Below are 19,743 nucleotides of genomic sequence, written 5' to 3' on the forward strand. Positions count from 1 at the left end.
ATTAAAACTGTACATTGAGTGGTAATTTCAGTATAATATATATATATATATATAATATGAGAGAGAGAACACAATGCTTACAGCTACACACAGGGTATCTGTGCACTTCTATGTAGCACGTAAGTGTCCTTGTAAATAAACTACTGTACCCAGTAAGAAATAATACATACCAATGGGCTACTCCCAGTGACACATAGTGTCACAAACATTATGGCATTGTATTTTTTTCTTCTTAAATAAAACTATTTTTTATAATATACATTTCATAAATATATTTTACAATCAAGAAATAGATACAATTTGTATCAACAAACAAATGTCATTTCTAGACATTTTAGGCTTTGACGTTTGCGGCAATTCAAAAGGCGAGGGTGGGGGGGGGGGGGCTTTCTGCTATCATCAAAAGTATGAAACATGCACATGCCATGTCAAAATAAACTGGATGAATGAAAAAAGGAAACCGCACACTGTTCTTGATAGTATCACTGATATTTAATAAGCTTACGTATCGGCCTAACGGCCTTCGTCAGAGCTTAGGCCGATACGTAAGCTTATTAAATATCAGTGATACTATTAAGAACAGTGTGCGGTTTCCTTTTTTCATTCATCCTGTTTCAACTGTTGCCATGCACCTGTAACAAGATTGCTCAGATGTGCGAGTGCCTTTTGAATCATGTCAAAATAAACTAAAAACTAATGTGCATTGGATATGGCCCAAGACCTTGATTTCAGATCATGATATTTTACTCACTGAGAAAAGAAACATGATTCCGTGACAGATTACATTATAACCAACACATTTCACATTTCAGTAGTCTATTCCCACTTTTATGTCACTTAGTGTACGTGTGGGGGGGGGGTCTTTATTACTTTACCATTATGAAGCCTTTCAAACTTGAGGGAAGGTAGTGAGGGGAAAGGTAGGCACGCAAACTTAAGCCAAATGCCAGAAACAACCCTGACGGCAGCCTCGCTTTCTGAGTGTTTCACAGGAAGAAACATTTAGGCAGTGTGTCACACCTTCTCATGAAGAGACAAGAGGCCCAACATGGCCTGCTCTTAGTTCATGAAAAAACAAACTCAACAAAGCCCGAAAAATATTTTGGGCAAATAACATTCAGAGATGTATTCGTTTTCTTTACGTGTTCATTTACATGGCTCGTCTCTCAGCATAAATAAGGAAACGGATGCTTTTCTTTAAAGCATTTTGCAGATGAGACTTCACCAGTTCCTTAGTAATTACAAATATAAGTCACGTTAAACACTGGATGTGCCATCAAGTCACATGCCAGGTCCCAAGGTGCAAGACAAGGATATATATACACGCTCAAAAGTGTTCCCAATCATTTCCATGTAACAGTTACACTAAGGTAACTAATCAACACAGCCAGCCATACAATACATCAACGGTTAAGTCTTACAACACTGATGTGATGTTACACTACTACCCAATCAATTGTCTGGATCAAAACTACGATCGCTTTATAATGACAAGGTTCATTCTCAAAATTTTTGGCATTATTTCAGCAGCTTTGAAATGTCTTTTAAATGGCTTTCATGTGTTTTATATGTGCACAGATGTTTTAAGTATAATCTTTCCCAGTTGTAGTTTGGCTTGCTTATGTACGTGCACTCGCAAGTTCTACCAAAATAGTAGCTTTGTAAAGTGAGATTGAGAAAATATATATCATTCTAAATACTTAGTGCTTAACATTTAAAACGCAAAGGAGAGTGAACTCAACTACATTAGGATATTAATTGAAACCCGTTAAACAATGACTGGAGCAGTGAGGTCATTCAGATATAAGGCCATTAAATGTGAAAGTTCATGCTCTGAGGTATGCTTGCACTCACTTCCCTCTGTCTTTTACCCCAAAATAATAATTGCACAATAAACAACAAAGTCACGTAGTATTTACAGCAATGTCAGATATGCACAATATGATCTACGTATAGTGAAATAATTCTGCTCTGTATTAAAATGGACGACTTCGTTCAAATTCGAAATCTTACCATCAGTCAAAGTTTTCGCTTACATTAGTGAATTTCATGAGGACAAATTGTTTGGATGACAATCAAATAACTTACTTCAAATGTAGAGTACTAATACTATTCAGACAATTGTAGATTCAAAAATAAAATGAAAATACTCAATGGCAAGACCTCAGCTTCGTGACAATGACGGCAGCGAGTTGTTGTGGGTCCGTCAGATGAGGGTTTTTCTCCATGACAGAGTGCACCACGAAAGCGGGGAAGATGTTGCAGAGGTTACGGTATGTTTGGTAAAGGTGCTCTGGGATGACATGGCGCTCCTGGTGCTCAGCTTGAGGCGGGTTCTCCCACGGATACCTCCAGATCTGCTCCATCTTGTCAGGCATGCTGCGGACCATCACCCGCTCACAACACGGCTGCATCAGGCTGTTACTCAGGGGGTACGAATGGTATCCATAGGACTCACTGCCACAGGGCAGCGGGTCCCAGCTGGCGTGCTGCTCGCGGCACAGTGGGGGTCTGCGCTGCCTCATGGGGTTACTCTCGTACAGCCTGGAGTCTGAGATGCTGTCCATACGTGTCATGCCCAGGGAGCGTCCCGGCTGCGAGGACTGTGATGGGAGGACATTCTGAGGTAAGGGGTAGTCCCCTGGGCAGCTGGACCGGGCCCCAACAACAGGGTGCTGGACATGAGGTGCCAGGTGGGATATGGACTGCTTCCTGCATGGACCTTGCTTGGGCTCCTCATGGCCATAGCTCTGCACCCGGGTCAGGGCCTCATGGTGGAACCCCCCATGGGAGAAGGCCTGGAGTCTGCTCTGTGCAGGAGACTGCTGTCCCTTCATGCTCTCATCCAGGCTACTGTCCACTGAGCTCATGTATAATTCCCCATAAGAGGAAAAGGAGTCACTGTTAGAGTGGCTGAGGCAGGGCTCAGGGCAATGCTGGCTGGGATTTCTCAGATAAACCCCGTGCTCATGCTCCATGCTACAGAAGCTGTCCACGTTGTGCATGCTGCTCATGCTCATGTTAGAAAAATCACTAAGCATAGAGTAGTATCCGTGGTCTGTGCTCACAGAATCGTACTTAGGAAACTGTTCACTGTAAGTGACAGAAGCGCCATGGCTGTTGGTGACTAGGATGGGTGGATGTGGGTACTGTACACTAGACATGTGCTCCAGAGAGCTGTGGGTGAACTGGAGAGAGCCGGGTACTGGGCTGCTGGCTGATCGTGTGTTCAAGGCACCAGCCGCGTGGCTCTTTGCAGGCTGCATGGTGGGCACGCTGAGGGCAGACACAAGGGAAGGCACAGAATTTGCCTCAGGCTTACGGACAGCAGACAGTCTCTCCTCTGGCTCGCAGGCGACTGAGCGGATGCTGGGGTCAGACTGGCGCTTCGGGGTCACACGTTTAGCCTCAGAGCCACTCTCCCCCTTAGCTGTGGCGGGTCCAGTACCACACTTGGCCAGGGCCCCCTCGCTCATTGTCTTCACAGCAGACAACTTGGCAAACGCCCTCAGTTCATCAGCCACTGACCGTTGGGGCTGGTTTGCACGCTCTGGGTGGTAGTACTTGCACTTATGTCCATAAGTGCATTTTTTCCCTGTTTAAGGTGATATAAAAGAGAGCACAAATTAAACAATATATACATCAGCAGTACAACCACAAAAATACAATATAATGATTTGTTGAGACTACCTACCATATGGACAAGGTTGCTTTTTGTGCTCTGGAACAACAGGACGCTTGCGGAGAAAATTCTCTAAACTTGGACCGTGTCTTCCCAAAGGATCATCAGGTGGCATGAATCTAAAACATAAAACGGGAATATGCTTAGTTATTGTGTAGTTAATTACACTCATTACCCAAGTAACTAAGGGCTTTGATGACTTACTTATCATTGACAAACGAGTACATCAGCAGCCGCTCCTCTATGAACTTCTTCCACTCCGGCTTCTCATTCTGTAAGTCCCTGTAGTTGTCATTTGACACAATTATGCCATCAGAGTCACAGGCCAGTTTCACTATAAAGCGATCATCATAGCACACCACTCTCCTCCCCTGGACTCTTCTAGATGGGGTGAACACTAGGATCTTTTCTTTCTCCAGCTTCCGCAAAATGTCTTGGTCTGTGAAATGAAAGTTAAAACATCAGTCAAGAACAGCAGTGTACAAATTGTTACACAGAACTCTGTAGGCCTATGTACCTGTGGTTTGAGTGATTACACATTGAGATTTTCATATCCATTACATTTGTAAACAATTTAATTGCAGTCCAACGTAATCCAAACTCAATTTTTTTTAAATGTTTAGTCATTTAGCAGACGCTCTTATCCAGAGCGACTTACAGTAGTGAATGCATACATTTCATAATTTTTTTTCCCTGTGCTGGCCCCCCATGGGAATCGAACCCACAACCCTGGCGTTGCAAACACCATGCTCTACCAACTGAGCTACAGGGAAGGCAAATAATTGTTTAAAATTATCTATTTAAATGGTAACAATAATCTCACTGTGGGTGCTTTTTTTGCACTGGAAAATTGAGCTCAATGTTCACACACACAACACACCCACCCTCCCCCCAAAACAAAGACAACCTTTTTAGAAAATATCTCGGGCTTGTATGTCTAAATGTGGCTAATTGAAGTAGAGTTTTAGTACCTGTAATGGGGGCGTCAGGTCTCGACTGCTCTTTCCTCCAGGCAGGAACAAACACTGTGATGTCTTTGTGCCCTTTCTCCACAAACCAATCAACAGCCAATTGGATACCAAGGCAAGAGAAAACCTCTTTGTTTCCATGGCTACAAAACAAAACAACCACATAGTAAAAAGGTCTGCTTGTAAAGTTAATTCAAGTACAGCCATTCAAAAACAGCTGGTTCAGAACACATTTTGCACGAGGTAAGGTACAAAATGAGACTTACCTCATTGCCACATTCTAATAGAGACTTACCTCATTGCCACATTCGATCCATCAATGACAATAGGCCTGAGATTATCATAAGGATCCACGGAATCATCTTCAAGTGACACCTCCGGACTGACAGCCTCTTTGACACAGGGGCCTCCACGGGAGACTAACGTGCCTGTGTTACTGCTGGCTTGAACTTCCAGTTCACCTTTATTACCAAGCCTCACAAGCTCAGCCAGAATATCATTGATGAGGGCAGCAGCCCCTAACTTGTTCAGCACTGTCTCCACCTGTTCACCGGAGTATCCCAGCTTCAAGGCAAACTCCATCTTGGTTTGGTACACCTTGTCGCTGGCCTGTTTGAGGACTGCGGCGGCCTTGGTGTCGTCAGGGCGGAGCTCTGGTAGAGTACTGCTCTGGGAGAAGCTGGGCCGGTCCAGGCATGGAGAGCGACAGAGCTGACGGTGAGGCTTGGTGGCACTGAAGAGCTCCGTCCTCTTACAGCTGCCACTGTTCACTTGCAGCTGATGCTCTGACTCACTCTCTGAACTGTTCCCCTCCTCCGACTCCCCACTGGGCTGCTGGGCCTCAGTCAGCTCAGAGGCCTCTTCCCTGCAAGGGTGTTTCTCCATTTTGATCTTCTCCACCATCGACCATGCCGTCATCACGTTCCTCTCGCCACCGGAGATGTCCACCACATGCTCCCTCACCTCCACCACAGCTTGAGAGTCATACTCAATGGCTGGCTTCAGTGCAACCAGCTGTTTGTGTTGAGCCAACGTTAGATGCTCTCTCTTTCGGTGAGCTGGCGAAGTTAAGGAAACTATGTAATCCTGGAAAAAAAACAAAAGGGTGATTGTCGATAAAAACGCCAAACGTCATCCCTGCCTACATGTAAAAAATTCAATGCATGCCTAATAGGGCTGGGAATTGCCAGGGACCTCACGATATGATATTATCACGATACTTAGGTGCCGATGCGATATGTATTGCGATTCCGTCATGCGATTTTATTGCGATTTGAATTTCGAAACATATTGCTCGCTATATGTCTGCTGCAGAGACAAGAGAGAGCATTATAGTTTATCAGTCATGGAAATAAAAGTGTTGAAAACATGATGGCTCACCATTTAAAAAAGAAGATCAAGAACAAGATATAGAATGACAAATACAGTAGTTTTGTCCCAGGTACAGCTGACTAGCGCTAGCTAACATTACCTAGCCAAAAAGTGGAGTCAAAGTATCGAAACAAAGTAATAATATATCCAAAATAATATTGTGATATGTAACCGAAATTGATTTTTCCCCCCATCGCTAATGTCTAACGCATGTATAAATGTTAAGAAAGAGCTGGGACGATAAAACGAAAAATTACATTCACTGACAACACTGACATCACCTTCCTCTTTACCAAAGCATATATTGCGCAGGTCGGTAATTTCCGGTGATTAGGCTACACAACGTTCCTGCAGATTTTTGGGTTCTAAAACCCTTATTTGGTGAACAGTAATGCCCATTATCCTGATTCTTGCAATGAAAGTATCTGCAAAGTAGGGCTCTCTGTTTTACTGCCAGCTCTCACTCCCTCTCTTCACTGTGAGTTTAGGACTGAACAGAGACACAGGAGAGGTGGTAGAACTGTATACATGTATTAATGCGCACCATTACATGTCCTCCTTTTTGTAAAGACAGATTTAAATCAAGACACTTTTTAGGAACTCTTGAGATAAAAATGTTTTTACAGGGCAGATACATTGGGCTCCCGAGTGGCGCAGCGGTCTAAGGCACTGCATCTCAGTGCTAGAGGCATCACTACAGACACCCTGGTTCGAATCCAGGCTGTATCACAACTGGCCGTGATTGGGAGTCCCATAGGGCGGGGCACAATTGGCCCAGTTGTCGTCCGGGTTTGGCCAGTGTAGGCCATCATTGTAAATAAGAATGTGTTCTTAACTGACTTGCCTAGTTAAATAAAAGGTTCAATTAAAAAAATACATTTTTAAAAAAGGTGCACTATGCAGAAATCGCTCTACCATTTCTTGGTTGCTAAAATTCTAATATTTTGACCATTTTCATTTTGTGACAAAACAAGCAAGTACCACGGAAATATATTTTCAATAACCAAAAATATTGTATTTTCAGCTGTTTGAAGCTGATGTACAAAACCCAAAGTAAAAGATGCAAAAACTAAACTTAAGAATGGAAGCATAGAAATAGCGCACATAAAACAGATCTACCACTTCTTAGACTCACTTTCAATGAGAATGACATATCTATAACTCACATTTCTATGTGAATTTGGTCAGGTCGCCCAAAACGTTACATATTGCAGCTTTAACCAATTTATTTTTCAGGAGCTCGTTTTCTTTTCAGAAGCCAGGGTAGACTACCTGAAACTCTAAGCTGTGGTAGGGGTTATTCTGGCCCTCATTTGTCTCTATAAGTTCATCCTCAAAGGAGGTCTTATGATGCAACCAGAACTTGTGGTCGTGGGGTTGTCTGGTAGGACGCTCTGTGGGATGACATGTAGCTGAGACCTGTTTCTTCTCAGGCTGCCTGTTGGCATCTCGATGTTGTAGGATTTTAGAGTCTGCCGAGCTGCTGACCATGTCAATGCTGGGGACCTTCTTGATACAGACTCGTTGGAACAAGATTTGGTAGTTCCTGCGCTCTCCGTTGTCTGTTGAACCAGGCGGCTTGTTTGTCCTTCATATCCCTATCCTTCCTCTCAAAGGACTTGAGGTCTGGCCACTCAGGTTTGAATTGAGATGGACTGACTGGCAAAAGAGTGCTGATGTTGCGCCACATCAGCAGCTGAGCAGGGGACGCACCATGAGCCAGAGGGGTGGCATGGTACGCCATGAACGCTTTGTGAGGATCGTCTCAATTTTCATCAAGGCCTTCACAGTTCTTACCGTCCGCTCTGCTTTGCAATTGCTCTGGGGGTAACGTGGACTACTTGTCACATGAGAATTGGGGTCCATTGTCTGTCACTATGGTCTCAGGGACCCCATGTCCCCCAAAGATTGCTTTCACTCTCTCTGTAACAGTTGTGGTCAGAGTGGCTACCTCAATGTAGCGAGAGAAGTAGTCCACCACTACTTCTTCCATTGGAAGTTATTTTCTGTCGTGGTCGTGAGGGTAGAGCCAGTGTTGGGCCAGTAACCAAAAGGTCGCTAGTCCGAATCTCCGAGCTGACAAGGTGAAAAGTCTGTCAGCAAGGCACTTATAAGGTTAATTGCACCAGGGTCACCGTTGATCATGGCTGAACCTGGTCGTGACCCTTCTCTCCGAGGATGTCTCAGGGAGAGTTGGGAATTACATTTCCAATTCACACACGCGTATAATGCACAATACATGTGTTTAATAGGACAAATATAAGCACACACCAAATTATTATTATTATTTAGAGGCACGTCAGAGGTTCTGCCGCATTAGCTTTCCTTTGCACAAGTTTTACATTGGCTCAGTCTCCATTATCGGTTTAGACAGGCTTGGCCACCAAACTGACTGCCCGTGCATTCCTTGATGTCCTTGCTCCAGAATTTCCTGTTGCACTGTTGACTATTCTGTTGCCCTTCATTAGCAAGCCATCCGCCATCAAGAGGTCTTGTCTGTGTTGCTAGCATGGTTGAAGTTGGGGTGGGGCTGCTTTTCTGTTTGTCCACCTTGTCTGTATTCATTTTTTTTAAACTATTTACACACCTCATCCTCTTCTTGGGTTCTCTGTAGTTCACTCAGATTTGTGTCTGTTGCAGGTAACTATTGGATAATGTGGTTGATGTAGGTTTGACGTCCTTCTCCATTGTCATGTCTTCCTTAGTAAATGCCCCCGGGAGTGGAGCTCGAGAGAGCATCGGCCTGCACCAAATTCTTGCCTGGAATGTGCATGATCTGATACGGGAAGCGTATTAGCCTGGGTCAGAATCACAGTACGCAAGGAGGTAGATCATCCAGATACGCTGAAAAGAAATTCTGCGTATCTGCACTCCGTCTCTATCATAATGCATGATATGAAGGCCACGGGCTTCCACTCAACCGACTGTTGCAGTTGGGAAACTAAGGACTCTGTCCAGTCCATATGAGGATACATCTAGACACTTGTCTGCTTGTCAGGGCAGTATTGTGCAAGAACTGCAGGAGAACTCCGTTATGTTTTCACTTTCTCAAACACTGTTTGCTGTGCACAGTCCCACATCCAGTTCTTGTCAGCTTTTAGGAGGTCCCTAATTGGGTCTGTCAGCTCTGCAATGTTTGGAGAGAACTTCCTGACGTAGTTTACTATGCCCATGAAGCATTGAACATTTGCGATGTCTTTGGGCACTGGCATCTCAGCGATGGCTTGGATTTTCGGCCACTATGCCCTTGGCACTGATGACACGATCCAGAAACTTTACCTGCTCCACTGCAAACTGACATTTTTTTACTGAGTGTGTGGGGTCACCGTTTGCCCAATCTCTGGAATCTCAATCCATCCATCTTTGCCTCTTATGTCTGAACTCAGTGCTACACAGTATTGGCTGCTGCTTTTTGATTTTGTCCAGTCGTCTTCTTTTTGTGATGGCTTTTGTGAGAGTCAACTGAGTTTAGCTACAATCTGACAGCTCATGATCCATTATGCCTACCGTGTTACTGCAGGCATTGTTTGTAGAAAACAGAATCCCCGTTATAGCGAATAGAAAAATTGCAATATTTGTGGTCAATCTTCATGTAAAAAAATAACATTTTTGAAGACAATCCTGGTACCAATAATTGCTTTAAATACACCAGATGTAGGTCCTTGAACCAATTATATTAAAAGCACACAGAGAAAACATTAAGGATAATTTAGTTGCTAATGGCAGTAAACCGGTCGGCCTTCAACTTGAGTTACTCAATGTGAGGGGGCAGCACAGCTAGCCTGCAATGTCACTTCCTGGAGTAGCTCAAACTGCGCACGTTATGTCACCATGAGACGCCATCTTAACCAACTTAATTTGCTCTATTGAGTCTTCGCATATTTATATATGAATGGTATCACATGATAGATGGCTTTGCCCATTCATACATACATACATACATACATGTACCAATCAAAAATTGGACACCTACTTATTCAAGGGTTTTTCTAGATTTGTACTATTTTCTACATTGTAAAATAATAGTGGAGACATCAAAACTATGAAATAATACATATGTAACCATGTACTAACCGAAAAAACTATGAAGAATCTAAAATATATTTTGATTTGCTTAAAAGTACCACCCTTTGCCTTGATGACAGCTTTGCACACTCTTGGCATTTTCTCAACCAGCTTCACCTGGAATGCTTTTCCAACAGTCTTGAAGGAGTTCCCACATATGCTGAGCACTTGTTGGCTGCTTTTCCTTCACTCTGCGGTCCAACTCATCCCAAAAATCTCAAATTCAGACTGAAGGACAGACTTCCACCAGTCTAATGTCCATTGCTTGTGTTTCTTGGCCCAAGCAAGTCTTCTTCGTGTCCTTTAGTAGTGGTTTCTTTGCAGCAATTCAACAATGAAGGCCTGATTCACAGTCTCCTCTGAACAGTTCCTGTTGAGATGTGTTTGTTACTTTAACTCTAAAGCATTTATTTGGCCTGCAATTTCTGAGGCTGGTAACTCTAATGAACTTATCCTCTGTAGCAGAGGTAACCCTGTGGTGGTCCTCATAAGAGTTTTATCATAGCGCATGATTGTTTTTGCAACGTACTTGAAGAAACTTTAAAAGTTCTTAAATGTTTTGCGTTGCCTGACCATGTCTCAAAGTAATGATGGACTGTCATTTCTCTTTGCTTAATTGAGCTGTTCTTGCCATAAAATTGACTTTTACCAAATAGGGCTATCTTCTGTATGCCACAACTAATTGGCTCAAATGCATTAAGGAAAGACATTCCACAAATGAACTTTTAACAAGGCACACCTGTTAATTGAGTCAAATCAAAAAAATGTATTTGTCATACGCGCCGAATACAACAGATGTAGACCTTACAGTGAAATGCTTACTTACAAGCCCTTAACTAACAATGCAGTTAAGAAATTGTGTCAAGAAAAAACACAAGTAAAAAAATAAAATGAGCAAATAGTTAGAGAGCAGAAGTAAAATAACAGTAGCGAGGCTATACACAGGGGGTAACGGTACAGAGTCATTGTGCAGGGGTATAGGTTAGTCGAGGTAATATGTACATGTACGTAGAGTTAAGTGACTATGCATAGATAATAACCAGAGAATAGCAGCAGCGTAAAGGGGGGGGGCGACAACGCAAATAGTCCATTTGATTAGCCGTTCAAGAGTCTTACGGCTTGGAGGTAGAAGCTGTTAAGTCTTTTGGACCTAGACTTGGCGCTCCAGTACCGCTTGCTGTGCGGTAGCAGAAAGAACAGTCTATGACTAGGGTGGCTGGTGTCTTTGACAATTTTTAGGGCCTTCCTCTGACACTACCTGGTATAGAGGTCTTGGATGGCAGGAAGCTTGGCCCCAGTGATGTACTGGGCCGTACGCCCTACCCTCTGTAGTGCCTTGAGGTCGGAGGCCGAGCAGTTGCCATACCAGGTAATAAATGCATTCCAGGTGACTACCTCACAAAGCTGGTTGAGAGAATGCCAAGAGTGTGCAAAGCTGTCATCAAGGCAAAGGATGGTTACTTTGAAGAATCTCAAATATAATATATTTTGATTTGATTAACACATTTTTGGTTATTACATGATTACAGCGGTGTGGAGGCTGTGCTTTGGCAAAGTGGGTGGGGTTATATCCTACCTGTTTGGCCCTGTCCGGGGGTTTCATCGGATGGGGCCACAGTGTCTCCTGACCCCTCCTGTCTCAGCCTCCAGTATTTATGCTGCAGTAGTTTATGTGTCGGGGGGCTAGGGTCAGTCTGTCACATCTGGAGTATTTCTCTTGTCTTTTCCGGTGTCCTGTGTGAATTTAAATATGCTCTTTCTAATTCTCTTTTTCTCTTTCTTTCTTTCTCTCTCGGAGGACCTGAGCCCTAGGACCATGCCTCAGGACTACCTGGCTTGATGACTCCTTGCTGTCCCCAGTTCACCTGGCCGTGCTGCTGCTCCAGTTCCAACTGTTCTGCCTGCAGCTATGGAACCCTGACCTGTTCACCGGACGTGCTACCTGTCCCAGACCTGTTGTCCCAGACCTGCTGGAACCCTGACCTATTCACCGGACGTGCTACCTGTCCCAGACCTGCTGTTTTCAACTCTCTAGAGACAGCAGGAGCAGTAGAGATACTCTCAAAGATCGGCTATGAAAAAGCCAACTAACACTTACTCTTGTGTTACTGACTTGTTGCACCCTCGACAACTACTATGATTATTATTATTTGACAATGCTGGTCATTTATGAACATTTGAACATCTAGGCCATGTGCTGTTATAATCTCCACCCGGCACAGCCAGAAGAGGCCACCCCTCATAGCCTGGTTCCTCTCTAGGTTTCTTCCTAGGTTTTTGCCTTTCTAGGGAGTTTTTCCTAGCCACTGTGCTTCTACACCTGCATTGCTTGCTGTTTGGGGTTTTAGGCTGGGTTTCTGTACAGCACTTTGTGATATCAGCTGATGTAAGAAGGGCTATATAAATAAATTGGATTTGATTACATGTGTTATTTCATAATTTTGATGTCTTCAATAGTATTCTACAATGTAGAAAATATTTAAAATAAAGAAAAACCTTTGAATGACTAGGTGTGTCCAAACTTTTGACTGGTACTGTACGTACATTGATGACGACTTCAAAATGCACATCAGAATGAAAAGGGGCACCTTCCAAACCCTCTGCGAGGAAACAGCTACCCAAATAACCAACCAGGCAGTCCGTTTGCCATTCATTCTAGCAGACAAGAAGCTCATGATTGTGCTGTGGTTACAAGGACTCATTCAGGTGAATATTGTGGTGCCATTTTAAAATAATCATGAATGTGGCAGAGGCTCCCGAGTGGCGCAGCGGTCTAAGGCACTGGATCTCAGTGCTAAAGGCGTCACTACAGACCCTGGTTCGATCCCGGGCTGTATCACAAGGCGCACAATTGGCCTAGTGTCGTCCGGGTTAGGGGAGGGTTTGGCCAGGGTAGGCAGTTTTTGTAAAATAAGAATTTGTTCTTAACTGACTTGCCTAGTTAAATAAAGGTTACTTTTTTTTAAAGGTACAGAACTTGACAAAGTTGTCAATCTACAGTACCACACCATTGATAAGCAACATAACTAACATAACCATCACAGCTAGCCACTGTAGTCCATACACGTGCACAGACCAACAACATACAATTAGACCTACAGTTGAAGTCGGAAGTTTAGTTTACATACACCTTAGCCAAATACATTTCAACTCAGTTTTCCACAATTCCTGACATTTAATCCTAGTAAAAATTCCCTGTCTTAGGTCAGTTAGGATCACCACTTTATTTTAAGAATGTGAAATGTCAGAATAATAGTAGAGAGTGATTTATTTCAGCTTTTGTTTCTTTCATCACATTCCCAGTGGGTCAGAAGTTTACATACACTCAATTAGTATTGGTAGCATTGCATTTAAATTGTTGAACTTGGGTCAAACGTTTCAGGTAGCCTTCCACAAACTTCCGACAATAAATTGGGTGAATTTTGGCCCATTCCTCCTGACAGAGCTGGAGTAACTGAGTCAGGTTTGTAGGCCTCCTTGCTTGCACACGCCTTTTCAGTTCTGCCCACAAATGTTCTATTGGATTGAGGTCAGGGCTTTGTGATGGCCACTCCAATATCTTGACTTTGTCCTTAAGCCATTTTGCAACAACTTTGAAAATATGCTTGGGGTCATTCTCCATTTGGAAGATCCATTCGCGACCAAGCTTTAACTTCCTGACTGATGTCTTGAGCTGTTGCTTCAATATATCCCCATCATTTTCCTACCTCATGATGCCATCTATTTTGTGAAGTGCACCAGTCCCTCCTGCAGCAAAGCACCCCCACTACATGACGCTGCCACCCCCATGCTTCACGGTTGAGATGGTGTTCTTCGGCTTGCAAGCTTCCCCCTTTTTCCTCCAAACATAACGATGATCATTATGGCCAAACAGTTCTGTTTTTGTTTCATCAGACCAGAGGACATTTCTCCAAAAAGCACAATCTTTGTCCCCATGTGCAGTTGCAAATCGTAGTCTGGCTTTTTTATGGCGGTTTTGGAGCAGTGGCTTCTTCCTTGCTGAGCAGCCTTTCAGGGTATGACGATATAGGACTCGTTTTACTGTGGATATAGATACTTTTGTACCCGTTGCCTCCAGCGTCCTCACAAGGTCCTTTGCTGTTGTTCTGGGATTGATCAGCACTTTTCGCACCAAAGTACGTTCATCTCTAGGAGACAGAACACGTCTCCTTCCTGAGCGGTATGACGGCTGCGTGGTCCCATGGTGTTTATACTTACGTACTATTGTTTGTACAGATGAACGTGGTACCTTCAGGCGTTTGGAAATTGCTCCCAAGGATGAACCAGACTTGTGGAGGTCTACCATTTTTTTTCTGGGGTCTTGGCTGATTTATTTTGTCAAGCAAAGAGGCACTGAGTTTGAAGGTAGGCCTTGAAATACATCCACAGGTACACCTCCAATTGACTCAAATTATGTCAATTAGCCTATCAGAAGCTTCTAAAGACATCATTTTCTGGAATTTTCCAAGCTGTTTAAAGGCACAGTCAACTTAGTGTATGTAAACTTCTGACCCACTGGAATTGTGATACAGTGAATTATAAGTGAAAATCTGTCTGTAAACAATTGTTGGAAAAATTACTTGTGTCATGCACAAAGTAGATGTCCTAACCGACTTGCCAAAACTATAGTTTGTTAGCAAGAAATGTGTGGAGTGGTTGAAAAACGAGTTTTAATGACTCCAACCTAAGTGAATGTAAACTTCCGACTTCAACTGTAGATACTTCAAACACTTTAATAAAGTTGTCATAATGCTCAGACAACAGGTTAACAGGGCCAGACTGTTACTCAAAATATTTTATAAAATAAACAGCAAGCGATCTGCAATAAAACTCACCAGAAATCCATCCTACTAAATGGTCAATCGGTCTTGTTTACATTATATTGACATGACCTTTCAACTGTCATAAAGCGCTGTAGTAAAAGGCACATGGTAGCGCTGACGCCTTATGGTGGTAATGACAAACTGCATGTTACTGCAGCATCATTTGGATTTGATCTCAAATCATGACTGATAGGCCTAGTTGGCAAAGATTGAATTGCTTCAGCGTTATGTTATTATAACAGTTACATCATAATGTATATAATATCATAATATACATTATATTCCTTTGTGCAGGGGACTCGGCAACAGGTTTGATGTCTCTAAATCTACGGTTGAAGCCTGCTTCCAAAAGGTGATCGTAGCTGTATCTCATCTCTCAAGGGCCAGAGCACGAGAAGTCATCAGTGGCATCACAAAGACAGCCAAGTTCCCTGGGGTGATCGGAGTCATTGCGGAACACACATTGTCATCAAGGCCACCCGAGAATACCCTGAGACAAACTGCATCGTCGTTCCATTCTATGCGACAACAAAATGCTTTTCACCAGTGTATTTAGTGCCTATCCCAGCACAGTGCATGATGCAAGGGTCTACCGGAACTCAGAACTGCACCAGATGATTACCGCCAACCCTCAGTCTATGTTGCCCAACGCCTCTAAAGAGGAAATCTAAGGCCCCTGAACTCCCCCTGAAAAGTAAAAACTGAAATATAATAATCAAATAAAATTGTTACATGTGCCGAATAAACAGTCAAATACTTACAAGCCCTTAACCAACAATGCAGTTAATAAAAATACCTACAGAAAATAAGAAATAAAAGTAACAAAAAAATTAAAGATCAGCAGTAAAATAACAATAGTGAGGCCAAATACAGGGGCACTGGTTAGTTGAGGTAATATGTACATGTAGGTAGAGTTATTAAAGTTACTTTTTTATAGATATTAACAGAGAGCAGCAGCAGCGTAAGGGGGGGGGGGGCAATGCGAATAGTCTGGGTGCGTCTTTCTTTTTCCCAACGCAGTTAAGCCAAAACCACGCCCCGTTATTCAGAGGGGCGTTCTACTGCGCTCCCATTGGCTAGCTAGCGTTGTCTCACTCACAGGCGATCAGCGCAGAGACACTGGCCTTCCAAGGTAAGGATGGAAAGTGTTATTTAACAATTAGCTGCCTACCATAATGCAGCCCTATTATTATCATGTTTGGCAACATTTGCCCATGTATTTATTTTAAGAGTTTCAATGAGTTGTAAAAATGTCTCAGAACTCTGCTGGATCAGTGCAAGCTAATGCATGATGGTGCCAATGTTGCAATTGTATAAAATAAAAGATTGAAATGTATATTTTTTTATTTATTTAAATAGGCAAGTCAGTTAAGAACAAATTCTTATTTACAATGACGGCATACACTGGCCAAACCCTAACCAGGACGACGCTGGACCAATTGTGTGCCGCCCTTAGGGCTCCCTATTACAGCCCGGGATCAAACCAGGGTCTGTTGTGACGCCTCTAGCACTGTGATGCAGTGACCGCTGCGCCACTCGAGAGACCCTAAATGAAACAATGAATAGCTCAATCTTATCCATTGTAAATCAACAGAATATAAAGGCTGAAATGCATTTGAGATTACATGAGCATTTAAAAACCTTTATTAATTTGTATCCAAATATGCATACAGATCCAAGTGCTTTAAAAAGAAAAAATGGACACCAAATGCATGTGCTACTGAAAGCAGTACTTCCCCAGGTCTTGCAGATAGTAGATAGCTACTTCCATTCGTGCTTCAAGAGGCTCAGCCCATGACATGGGTTGCCTAGCAACACAGCCCTGTCATCAGCTAACTGCTTTTTAGCAGTCACGACTAACACAAAACAGAGCCCATCTTTCTCTAGGCAGCCTGGCAAACACGATTAACGTAGCGTGCCTCAAAATATGAGAATTACAATGTTAAACAGAGGTAATAATTTGCACACAAGAAACAAACAATTCAGTTCATAGCTACATCATTCCCCAGTTTTGTACAGATTGCATCATCCTATTTTCAGATTTAATCTCCACATTATGAATAGGTATTTGATAACCACTTAACAGGAAATTTCCATCTCTAGTAGTCTTTCTATGGAAAGGAACATGTTATTTTATTCTGTGCTTTTCTATCAATGGGTAAAAATCCTGGATTTAGTAATATGATGAGCCTTATGCAGCTAACGTCCTAATAAACATGTGCACAATAGCTTAAAACCTTGGATAGCCTAAATAATACTTATTTAGATAGCCTACATATTTCCCCACATATTTCCCCACCTCTTATTATAGAAAGTGAGAGTCAGGACACTACACAAAACCTAAGATAATGGAGTAGATCTGGCTTGAGAAAATTGAATGAATGAAACTACAGTACTTCATCCTAAGGACAAAGTCGTTTATTTCCATAAGAATAACTAGGCTATACATTATATAAAAAGACAACATATTGGGAAGAGGCTAACCCATTCTATAACAAAAGTGGCATAGGTGTCCTCACAAAGTCAACACAGACATTTGTGTATTTGCAGGAAACCCGGTAGCTACCTCACAACAATACTGATGTGTTGGAATTTCCTGGAACAAAATGACATAACTGTCGAGGAGCAGAGCAGCATGAAACAACAAAGAAGCCCCATCTTTTTTTTCCCTCCACCTCCACATCACAGGCTGAGACACAGCAAGGCCACTCAAGCACTGCACATGCACAGGCTTGTGCAGCCCTGTATCATAGCAACAAGTGGAGCATGTGCATTCAGAAGGACTAAGATGCTTGGCCAAGCTGAGGCCCCACAGCAAGGATGCAAAGTACAGATATGCTGCAGTAATGGAGGTACACACCTGAACATTGTTCTGAAGCACACAACATTAACGGTTCAACACCATGAGTAGCCTAAGTCCTGGAAGTCAAACCCCATAAAAGGTTAAATAAGGGGTATTTTGAAGTAGCTATTAGGTGTGCGGAATTTGTTAGAAGTGTTCATAGTGCTGATTACATAGACACCAACTATTAATAATAATAATAATATAAGATTAGATAACTACCGTAACTAGCTAGCTAACGTTAGATTCGAATAGTTTATTTTGCATAAACTATGTTTCAGCAACATTTCTGCAAAAGGTAGCTAGGCTAACGTTAACTCACAATCATAGTTTACCATACAACACAAATCTACCTAGTTAAACAGTATTAACGTTAATTATTCATTCTGATTACATTGGCTAGTAGCTGAGACATGTAAAGACTAACTTAGCCAGTTAGTTTGCTGGAAATCTTCCAACAGAAACATTATTTCAGCTCTGTAAAAAATGTCTTCTTTTTTTTTTGAAATACTCAAACAAGTTAACTTAGCTAACTAGCACTTGTTATAGCACAAAACAGTTAATGTTGCGCCTCATGAAAGTAACGTTAGCTAAGAATGTTGTTGGCAGTAACGTCAGTTAAACTTAGTAGCTAGCTACCTACCTACCAGAAAACAATAACTAACGTGAACGTACATGTAAACATGAAGCTCTAGTCATACATTACCAAATCCACCACAAGCGAAATAACGTTAGTTTAATATTAGCCTAGCGAATCTAGTAGGGGGCTAGCTAGTTAACAGCAAACACTAGCCTGCAGTGAAAGCTAACTACACCAGTCCAGAGTAGATAAACTAACGTTAGCTTGCTAGCTGACTTATCTAGCTAACTAGTTGACCGCTTCTATGCGGCTAACGCGTTGCCGGTAACGTTAGCTAGCTAAAAAACACGAAGCAAACATTAACAGTAGCGTTCCAGCAAAGTTATCTTACTTTTGCCTTGGTGCAGTCATCTTCCTTGCCCTCCGCGACACGTACTATTATGATATTGCTGGTGCTGACATTTGCGCTGTCGCAGCTTGACTCCGCGGATCCGTAGCTGACCCTCACCCGGAAAATACGCTCAATGTGGTGGATGGAGCGGTGAAGCAAAGGGCCTGCATTTGCGGGCACTGCCAGCTCCAAAACCATTTATTTATGGTAAATCAACGATCCACGAATATAATACACTCAGCCGTCAAACGAATTTATTAACCTTAGCTATGATGTCTTGTTCAGAAAGTTCAAAATTGAGCTAGCTATTATAGTCTATCTACGAACATTACAGCAAATAATAAACACAGCTAGCAAGCTACTATAGCTAAATATCATTCATCATCCCCTCCCTTCATCATTTTTGTCTTCCTCCCACAGTCTGTATCTTAGCAACAAGTCATACACCCGGGCAGGCCAGTGAAACGGAAAAGAAATAATCTGGTGCCGTTCCAGGTCGTCTTTTTACTATCCCGCTGTGCAGACGATCAGATTTGACAATGCCTGGAGAAGGAATTGATCATCACTACCGACTCATATAGCCAGGCTACTTTGATCAACATAGACAGTTTCAACTGCATGTTCAAGTTGGTTATTTATGTATTTATTTATTTTCAGCAAAATGAAAAAAAGTAAGCTATGACTTGGCTGACTCATGGGTGGCATCAAAGTATATTACAATAACTGAGTTTGGTAGGCATTGTATCTAAAGACTGTTCTCAGCTGAGATGTGCATGCTGAACTGAAATGTTTTTCCATGTCTCACATAACAGAAATAATGTGAACACTAAATACTACCCCCACCCATTATATAGGCCTACTGTATCACAACTACAGTCCTATGTAAAAAGTGTTATTGTCTCAACAACACTAATGACTGTCATAAGGTAGTTGATTATGTGTGCATCCTTTTAGCCCCCAGCTGTGCCCTCTTATGCTATTTACTTATTCCTCATTTGCCCAAACTAATTTCCAAGAGACA

At 42.6% G+C, this 19,743-nt stretch overlaps 1 protein-coding gene across 2 annotated transcripts; it reads right to left on the reverse strand.

Annotated features, from left to right (window-relative positions):
- Positions 1–805: 805 nt before the first annotated feature.
- On the reverse strand, positions 806–19,153 carry LOC106603314 (probable ribonuclease ZC3H12B). 2 transcript variants are annotated; one of them, XM_014196831.2, is made up of 6 exons: positions 18,723–19,153; positions 4,946–5,736; positions 4,654–4,793; positions 3,887–4,121; positions 3,695–3,801; positions 806–3,595 (listed from the first exon to the last, which is right to left on the reverse strand). In XM_014196831.2, exons 1-6 carry the CDS (start codon positions 18,918–18,920, stop codon positions 2,151–2,153), a joined length of 2,916 nt encoding a protein of 971 aa, XP_014052306.1. In that variant the 5' UTR covers positions 18,921–19,153; the 3' UTR covers positions 806–2,150. The 2 variants fall into 2 exon arrangements, with proteins under 2 accessions (XP_014052306.1, XP_014052307.1); XM_014196832.2 differs by lacking the exon at positions 18,723–19,153 and adding an exon at positions 11,663–11,744.
- Positions 19,154–19,743: the final 590 nt, after the last annotated feature.

Source organism: Salmo salar, chromosome ssa04, assembly GCF_905237065.1.
Source record: "Salmo salar chromosome ssa04, Ssal_v3.1, whole genome shotgun sequence".
In the NCBI taxonomy this organism is placed as follows: domain Eukaryota; kingdom Metazoa; phylum Chordata; class Actinopteri; order Salmoniformes; family Salmonidae; genus Salmo; species Salmo salar.

Excerpts from the sequence above, each read along its gene's own strand:
- LOC106603314 (XM_014196831.2), bottom strand. The coding sequence starts at position 18,920 with ATGGTTTTGGAGCTGGCAGTGCCCGCAAATGCAGGCCCTTTGCTTCAC. Across the intron at positions 5,737-18,722 it reads ATGACTGCACCAAGGCAAAA|GATTACATAGTTTCCTTAAC; the intron begins GTAAGATAACTT and ends TTTTTTTTCCAG. Across the intron at positions 4,122-4,653 it reads ACCTGACGCCCCCATTACAG|ACCAAGACATTTTGCGGAAG; the intron begins GTACTAAAACTC and ends TTCATTTCACAG.